Raw genomic sequence first — 9,579 nt, 5'->3', positions numbered from 1 at the left:
AAGCAATGTAATAATAATAATAATAATACTAATACTAATAATAATAATTATTATTTTATACCCCACCCTCCCCAGCCAAGACTGGGCTCAGAGCGGCTAACAACCAACAATAAAAACAAGTTCATTAAAATACAGTTTAAAAGATTAAGATACAACATTAAAACATTAGGATGCAATTTCTTCATAGGAGGAGAAAGGAAAAAGAAAGAGGGGGAGGGAATCAAACTGATTCTAAACCAAAGGCCAGGTGGAACAAAGGCAGCCCCGTGTAGAGCGAATTACAGTAGTCAAGCCTGGAGGTGACCATCACATGGACCACTGTGGCCAGGTTGGGGTGGGAAAGGTAAGGAACCAACTGCTTGATGCGGAAAAGGTGGAAAAATGTCGCCTTGGCTGTTGTTGTAACCTGCGCCTGTAATGTAGCTTTTCTAGACGCCTGTTACAATGAATGCCCGGAAATGCAGCAGTCCACAAGTGAATGCTGACAACCCCAGAGAGTAGGGTGGCCATGTGTCTTTCCTTACAGATAGCTGTCCTCTATTTGAAGGGTTGTCCAGTATTCAAATCTGGCTTAAAGCTAAAAATAGGAGAACAGAGACCTTGATGTTGCCCATCAATAGCTAACACCTGGACAGCAAATGGGGGAAGACTGTAGCTCAGTAGCAGAGCACCTGCTTTGCATGCAGAAGATCCCTGGCATCTCCAAATATGGCTGGAAAAGACCCCCATCTGGAACCCCGGACAGCTGGTGTAAGTCAATGTAAACAGTACTGAACTAGAAGGACCAATGGTTTGATACAGCACAAAGGCAGATTCCTATGTTCCCAGCTGAGCAAGCACACAGGCCACCTGCTTACAGGTTTCCCCAGTATCGTGAGATGCATGGTATTTACATTTAAAGTAATTATGGGAGCATCCAAAGCCCAAGTTCCGCCTCGATTAATGGAATTTGGATAGGCAGTTTTCCAGCTGAGCTGGAGTTTGCCCAGCAGGAGTTCCTCATCCCAGCTCAAGCACGGATGTACCTGTGTAAGTCTTCCATTCTGGCTCAGCTGGAGCAAATCCTGAAAAACAGGCAAGGCAAGGTAGGGCAGAAGCAGGGCAAAGGGAGATTTACCCTTATTCCAAATTCCCTTTAGCTTGCTCATGTGATCTAGCCAGGGACAGATTTAGGTTTGATGAGGCCCTAAGCTACTGAAGGTAATGGGGCCCTTTATATGTCCAGCGGTCCTTTGTCAACAACAAATTGTCACAATTTTTTGTGTTGAATATTATATATATATATGGGAGCAGGCTAGCAGGCGGGGCCCATTACATACATCATAGGAATACACAGTACAAAACACTGTTGCTGTATGCAGGTTTTATTTTATTTGTTTTTTGTCTTATGTTTTGGAAATGTACATCCAGGTGTTTTTTTCCTTTAAATTTTTTGGGGGGGCCCAAGAGAGTGTGGCCCTAAGCTATAGCTTGTTTATCTTATATGTAAATCTGGCACTGGATCTAGCAATCCAGCAGAAGGTATACTTACAAAAAAGGGTGGCATAAATCAAACTGTTTAAAAGACTCGTTTTCCCCTCTGCCAGGTCCCAGTCAGTTCAGGCAGCAGTAGCGCTGCTCCTGAACAGAGTTTGGAATAAGGGTAAGTTACGCTGGCATAGAGCATTCCTACAGTTTGTAGTGCTCTGTATTTCTAAGTGTGCATCTCTACCATCAATTAGCACATGCAGCTTTTATGCAAACACATTTTCCAGAGATGTGTTTCCTCTTCTATAGTGATAGACAAGTGGTAACCCCAAACAAGGCCCGACCCACACTTCCGTTTGGTCCTTCTAGGCATGGATTTCCCTGCTGCTTTCCCTGGGGAAACCCGCCGTTTACCGCTGAATTGGAGCAAATGTCCATTGGGTTTCCAGCAAATTGATGTTTGCTCAGATTCAGCGTTAAACAGCAGATTTTCCCAGGGAAAGCGGTGGCACAAAAGAAAAAGATCTTGGACCCATGCCTAGAAGCCATGGACCATACAGAATAAATTGTGGGGTAAAGGGAACTGCAGGTGAGCCCTGGAGAGAATTCACCAGAAGCAGGTGAATGTGTTGCATATACACATGGCTTGACCTGGCTTGCCTAATATGTGTAGGCTGGATTGAGGTATTAGAAGAGATAAAATCTCAAAGAACCTCCTGTGGTTCACATAATGTACAGGGTTTGGCCTGTTGTGCAAAGGCCTCTTATTTCTTAATTATCATTGTGACCAACATTCTCCTCACGCCAAATTAGCAATGGCGAATAATGATCTGCGCAATGCCTAAGCAGAATACCTCTCCCAGTGGTGACTCTTGTCTTGTAGCACAGAAGACAGAAGCACTTTGTCTACAATGGCAGCTTGGCAAAAGTCATAAAACTCCTCCAGTTTGAATGCTGCCTTAGACTGCAACCCTAAACACATGTACCTCTGCATAAGTCCTATACATCCCAGAAGAATTTGTTTCCAGGTAGACATGCAGAGGATCGTGCTATAAGTAATCCCATGCACAAAGAGTACTCCCACAAACACAGATTATTCAATGGGTTCTCTCCCACCAACAGTTGCCAAACAACTGCATACCTGTACATAGGTTTTGTAACCATTTGCCAACAAAGTGAAATTTATTGCTCAAGATACCATGTGAAGCATTCCTAAATCAACTAGGAAAAACAAATGCCTGCACATTTTCTTTTGCATAATTTATGCTTCCTATTTAAATGAGATTTTCAGTGTAGAGTACCAAAAGAAGCAATATTTTTTACCTTACCACAAGAAGCACAATCTTTCATAACATGGGGAGAGGGGGAGGTTTGGTCAGATTCACCCTGTATGTAACTTCCTAATCCAGATGCACAGCTATTTCTTTTCTCCTTTTTTGACCTTTTATGTTTTGCTTGATATCTCAAAGGTTTTACAATGCTAATACAAAAACATTTTACAATAAAATAAAATAAATCAGAAAAAAATAATAAAAAGGAGAAAGTAAACACCACTCTCATTAACGCTGAACAATACAAAAGAAAAATACAGGGCTCTTTAACATTATCAGAACTACTTTTTTTTACACTTAAATAAATTCAACTGAATATACCACTCCTAACAAGGAGTGTGGGGTTGTGTTTTCTTGTACCTTGTTACCCAGTATATAATTAAACATACATATATTTCTTGGCAAAATGATCATACAGTCACCTTGGTTGTCGAATGCCTTGGTACTCATACGTTTTGGCTCCCGAATCCCGCAAACCTGGAAGTGAGTGTTCTGGTTGGCTAATGTTCTTTGTAACCCGAACGTCCGACTCAGCTTCCGCGGCTTCCAATTGGGTGCAGGAAGCTCCTGCAGCCAATCAGAAGCTGTGCCTTAGTTTTCGAATGTTTTTGGAAGTCGAACGGACTTCCGAAATGGATTCTGTTCGAGAACCAAGGTACGGCTGTAATCCCGTTTGCCTTCTCTCACACAAATCAGTTAATTTGGCGATACAGGCAACATCCTTTACTTTATTTAACCAGTCATTTGGTTTCAGAGGGAAGTTTGAACATATGAGAGCCATTGGGGTAGAGTTGTTCAAGTATCAAGACATGAACTTGAGAGGTCCATGTTCAAATTTACACTAGCCATAGGGCCGACTGAGTGACTTTGGGCCAGTTACTATCTCATAGTTTACACTGCTTCCCATGGTTGTTAAGGGGGGGGGGAATGGGAGGGGAATTATGGGAGCTGCCTATGCTTTTGCAACTTGTTTTTATTGCAGCACCCTAAACAGTATGATTAAATGCTCCCCACTTCCCTGAGCAGTGGTTTCCTGTAATTAAGAAGAGCACTGAAAACTTGTGTTGTCTTTGTTTACAAATACTGTATACAAGTTGGAGCCAAATGGAAGAAAGGTTCCTTAAAGCAGCCAGAATAACCACTGATGCCATTTCAGATTCTCATAGATGGAGAAAGAGGACACAAAATAGACTCCAGTACTAGCTGGCTCTTAAGAAAAGCATTATTCCTCAATGTCACATTATATGAAGTTAAAGAGAAACATCATTCTTCATAGATACTAAGCCTGCAGATAAAGCAATATAACTGGTATGGTCAAAGATCCTAAGCTTCTCTTACTACGTACTGAAGAGAGTTTTTCCCCTGATATTTTTCCACTTCCCTGCTGGAATACAGAATGACTCTGTATATTTATTAAATACTATTTTCCTTTGCCATATGTATTTTATTATAAATTTGTTGGAGGTGCAGTATCTTCTTCTGTGTATGATCTGTTGTTCTAGTGTGAAAGCTAAACATGGCTTGTTGTTCTCTTTTCTTTCTCCAAATGTTCATTGCCTCTTATTCTGACTTGATCTGAGCGATTGCATTTTTATTCCACCCTTCCTCCAAGGAAACAGATGCCACCTCACTTCCTGAAAACAACTTGCGAGATACATTAGACCAAAAGATCATAAGCAATTGAGTTCACCCAGCAAGTTTTGTGGCTGACTGCAGGTTTGCCTCCCTATTCATCATCCATTACTCGAAGCATTGCGTCACACTGACTGGTTGGCCTGGAGCCAAACAGGAAAAGGAGGAAAAGAGGGAAGAATGTGTCAGAACAAAAAACCAAATCGTCATGTTCTAATCTGATGCTTGATCTCATGGGGGCCAGGCTGTTCACAAGTTACAGGACCACGGATAGCTCCAAGTGAATTACTTGCCCTGGCAAAAGTTGGGAGCAGACTGATATCCTTTAAACTTCTGGGCTCACCCAGACTTCCACTTGCACCACTTTCCCCCAGGGAAACCTGATCTTTACCACTGGGTTTTCCACGGATTGACGTTTGCTCCAAAAGTTGCTCCATGGAAGTGTGGAGGAGCCCTCTGCCAACTTCCTCTAGGCTCTACCCACTTGAAGAACTTCAGAACTTTAAAGGGCAAATCCTCTGGCCTCAAGACTGCTACTACTTCTCCATTCCATAGCACTCCCTGTGCTGCTAGACTGGTGAAGTGTAGTGGGAGGCATCTGATTCTTCAGGGGAAGATGCCCACCAAGGTCCCTACGGACCCTAGTGGTCCAGAGGTTCTTCTGGAGGCCCCTGTGGCAGCCAGCTTAGAACCCTGAACTTCATCTGACTCCTCAGCTGGTGCCTCTGCAGCCTCCAGTTATGTGTGTGGATTACTGCTAGATTCAGGAGCCATGACAAAAGTAACTTCTTCAAAGAGCAAATAATTAAGCTGTGGAATTCAGTGCCACCAGATGGCTCTAAAAGGGGATTAGACACTCGTGGGGGTAAAGCTTCTAGACAAGGTGGCTACTGCCTCCAGGTATTGGAGGCAGAGAATGCCTTTGGATATAAGGTGCCGAGAATCATGGGGGGGGGGTGGCATTGTTGCACTCATGGGTCTTAAGCACAGTGGCATCTTAATAGGCTTCTGATCACCCAGGATACACTGATGGGCACATCTAATCACATGGAAAGTCCCATTGTTTACAGTATAACACTCCTTTGTCTTTTCTTTTCAATTATTAATTTGTTGCATATACATTACATCTCCCTGTTTTATTATTTATTGGTCACCTAAAACTGGTGGGAAATTTAAAGTGGCTGCTTCATTTCATCTTTTGAAATGAATCATCAGTTACAGTCAGCCATCATGCCCCAGTACAATAAGAATGCCTACATTTCTGTAATATGCAATGACTATCGAAAACCCTGTTCAACTGATTTTTAAATACAGTAATGTGTTTTGAAGGCGGCTTTTAGGCAGGGAGGGAAGAGAAATGCTAGATAAACCAAAGGAATTGCTCCATACTGCCAGTCACAGATAACAGGCCTGTTTCATTCAGCTTTTTGGTGTATCTGTTTATCAAGGGCAAGAGAAGCTTACATGAGTGATTTAATGAGCATTCATCATGATTTGTGAGATTAGACAATGTTGCATCAAGCATTATCCCACAGTTTCCAGTGCATACTCCCTTTTCACAAAAAGTCTTACCTTTTGGGAAAGAGGCTTTGTTGCACAAGGGCTCAAAATCAGCATTAATAGTGCAGCCTGAATTTGCTGGGATGGGTCTGGATCCCACCCCAAAGTAATGGCAGTCTGGAAGTGCTCTAAAAATCATGGCCACACCATCATTCCACACCATCTGGCATGGAAAAAAACAGGCCCTTTACCTCACAAAGGTCAAGCATATACCAGTCAGTTTAATAATCCACAGAATGACATTGTGCTGTACATATTAATTTGCATTAAAATGCACAACACAATGTCATTATATGGGTTAATTTCATAGCACAAGCAATATTTTGTTTTTTTTTAAAGTAAATTGTTTAGCTGATGTATCTTTAAGGACTCACACTAACTTGTTTGTTTCAAAAATTCTCTATGCTCTAGTACTGAAGCGTGTCTTGTCCCCTTGAGTCCTTTTTGTTTACTGTTGTCAGAAGTTACAGCCCAGTTACAGTAAAAGCAGAACCAAGTCCTACTGTATTCAATGGGCTGCCCACAAATGAGGCTACAGATCTTTGTGTCTGTTAATGGATGCATCGCGACATGTTGCTTTAAATCAATTTTCACTGCGCCTAAATCTATGGCTTTTGTGCACGCCTCTATAACATCAGCCTCTTGCCTTCTCCCCCGTCAATGTTCAAGCACAGGAGCTGACATCGAGAGACCTCCAAGGTAAGCCTAAGGAGATCGAATTACCAGTGAGAGGAGGACAGCACCGCGGAGAGAGCAGAAGGGATCCCTTTTCTTGGCCAGGGTTTCGCCTAGTATTCAGAGAAAGTGACAGATGGGAAGGCAGGCAGGCAGGGGGGGGGAGGGAAGGAGGGAGGGAGGGCTCACGCGGCGGCGGCGGGGGCGGGGCATCCCCGGATTTAGCAATTAATCGGTGCTCCCGGAGAGCTGAAAGGCACTGCAGTCTATGCCTTGCGTCGGGGGCATCAATCATTCAACCGGCGCGCGGCACCGAGGGCGCAGTTGGGAAAGGGGAAACTTTCCCCGCAGATGATTTAAGAAACCGAAGCCGCGGCGAAAGCGGGTGGGGAGTCTGGCTGAGCTATAGAAATTGACCCAGGCGTGCCTGGCCGGGCTTGAATTACCGCGGCGATGCGCCTGCCGTTTCTCCCTGCAGGAGCTGCTGCTGCGCGCTGGCTGGGGGCGAGCGAGGCTGCTGCTGCTGCCTGCCTCCTGCCCTTGCTGCAATGAATGATGCGGGAAGAGGAGGAGGAGGAGGAGGAGGCGGTGGCCGCCGGCGCTGCTCGGGCGAAGCACAAATCCACCGCAACTCCTCCAGTAGCAGCAGCAGCAGCAAGGAAAGCGGCTTTGCCTTGGTGAGCTTACATCACAATCCCGGCTCGGGCTGCTGTTTCTCTAAGCGGCACGCAGCAGCCGGCGGCCGGCCTCTCCTCCAGCCCCACGCCGGGGAGCCGCCGAAGGAGGAGGGCGCCAGGATGCCCGCGGTCGGCGGATCCGACGAGGGCCAGGCGCCCCCTGGAGCCGCGCCGTCGCCCAAGCCTGCCCGCTCCTCGGGCCGGCCGCCGTCTCGTCGGGAAGGCGGCCCCCGGCCGCTGCTACGTTGGGACGAGGTCCCCGACGACTTCGTGGAGTGCTTCATCCTGTCGGGCTACCGGCGCCTGCACTGCACGGCGCAGGAGTGCCTGGCGTCGGTGCTGCAGCCCACCAACGAGACGCTCAACTTCTGGACGCACTTCGTGCCGCTGCTGCTCTTCGCCGCCAAGTTCTGCCGCCTGCTGCTGCTGCGCGGCGCCGGCGACGTGCCCTTCCACCACCCGGCGCTGCTGCCGCTCTGGTGCTACGCGTCGGGCGTGCTGCTCACCTTCGCCATGAGCTGCACGGCCCATGTGTTCAGCTGCCTGTCGCTGCGCCTGCGCGCCGCCTTCTTCTACTTGGACTACGCCTCCATCAGCTACTACGGCTTCGCCAGCACCGTGGCCTACTACTACTACCTGCTGCCGGGCCTCAGCCTGCTGGAGCCCCGCGCGCTCAGCCGCTACCTGCAGCAGCGCCTGGGCTGGCACGTGGACTGCAGCGCGCCGCTGGCCGCCTACAGCGCGCTGGTGCTGCCCGTGGCCTTCGCGCTGGCCGTGGCCTGCACCGTGGCCTGCTGCAAGAGCCGCTCCGAGTTTTGCGCCTACCCCTTCGCCATCCGCACCTTCGTCTTCGTCATGCCGCTCAGCATGGCCTGCCCCATCATGCTCGAGAGCCTCCTCTTCGACCTGCAGGGCCACAACCCCACGCTCTTCGTCCACTTCTACCGCCGCTACTTCTGGCTGTTGGTGGCCGCCTTCTTCAACGTCAGCAAGATCCCCGAGCGCATCCAGCCGGGCCTCTTCGACATCATCGGCCACAGCCACCAGCTCTTCCACATCTTCACCTTCCTCAGCATCTACGACCAGCTCTTCTACGTCGAGGAAGGCCTGCAGCAGTTCCTGCAAGGGCACACGCCCGCCTTGCCCACCTTCGCGGGCACGGTGGGCTACATGCTGCTCTTGATACTGTGCCTGGGCCTGGTCATCAGGAGGTTTCTCAACGTCCCGGAAGCCTGCAAACACGATTGAGGTAGCCTCCCCTTACGGTTTCTGTTGCAGGTCTCCATTTAAATCGCCCGGAGGGTATTTTTTTTTAAAAAAATTTATTTTGCTGGCTTGCCGCAGAAAAACTCAAGGAGGTTGACTCTCTAAGAAGCCCTGGTACCTTTCAGAGAAAGGTGCTAAGAAGAGCACTGAATTCGTCCAAATCAAGCACTGAACTCCTTAGGGGAAAATGAACACTTCTGTTTCTCTGGAAACAAATTTAGATTTTAGAAAATGGCGCTCTAGCCGCATCACTGTATACAACTTACTCTTATTTATTGCTGCTTAGGATACAAAGAAAAGCCATTTAGGACCCTTTCTTGAACTCTCCTACAATTTGATCCTCAGTAAATTTTTTGAAAGCAAGCCGCGCCGTCTTACTTTCAACTAATGTGCCTAGGATCAAGGTTTCAGGGGAACAATATGCATGGACCATATGAATGCTATCTACTGATTTCAGACTGTCTAGGAGATGTTATTTCAATTAGCAATATATGCTAGGCCTGCACTGACGAACTGTTGAGATTTAAAATCAGATAATGCACATGATCTTCACCTTCCTCAGCATCTACGACCAGCTCTTCTATGTCGAGGAAGGCCTGCAGCAGTTCCTGCAAGGGCACGCGCCCGCCTCGCCCACCTTCGTGGGCACGGTGGGCTACATGCTGCTCTTGATACTGTGCCTGTAATGCACATGATAAGGGACGCGGGTGGCGCTGTGGGTAAAACCTCAGCGCCTAGGACTTGCCGGTCGCATGGTCGCCAGTTCGAATCCCCGCGGCGGGGTGAGCTCCCGTCATTCGGTCCCAGCTCCTGCCCACCTAGCAGTTCGAAAGCACCCTTAAGTGCAAGTAGATAAATAGGTACCGCTTTATAGCGGGAAGGTAAACGGCGTTTCCGTGTGCTGCTCTGGTGCCGGTTTGCCAGAGCAGCTTCGTCACGCTGGCCACATGACCCGGAAGTGTCTGCGGACA

At 47.6% G+C, this 9,579-nt stretch overlaps 1 protein-coding gene across 1 annotated transcript; it reads left to right on the top strand.

Annotated features, from left to right (window-relative positions):
• The first annotated feature begins 6,876 nt into the window (after positions 1-6,876).
• PAQR9 (progestin and adipoQ receptor family member 9) lies at positions 6,877-8,653 on the top strand. The gene has a single exon (XM_053390186.1). The coding sequence runs from the start codon at positions 7,214-7,216 to the stop codon at positions 8,588-8,590; it is 1,377 nt and encodes a 458-aa protein (XP_053246161.1). The 5' UTR covers positions 6,877-7,213; the 3' UTR covers positions 8,591-8,653.
• Positions 8,654-9,579: the final 926 nt, after the last annotated feature.

Source organism: Podarcis raffonei, chromosome 5 (assembly GCF_027172205.1).
Source record: "Podarcis raffonei isolate rPodRaf1 chromosome 5, rPodRaf1.pri, whole genome shotgun sequence".
Taxonomy (NCBI): Eukaryota; Metazoa; Chordata; class Lepidosauria; order Squamata; family Lacertidae; genus Podarcis; species Podarcis raffonei.
Note: the sequence above shows the minus strand (reverse complement) of the source record. Positions and strands in the feature narration are given on the sequence as shown.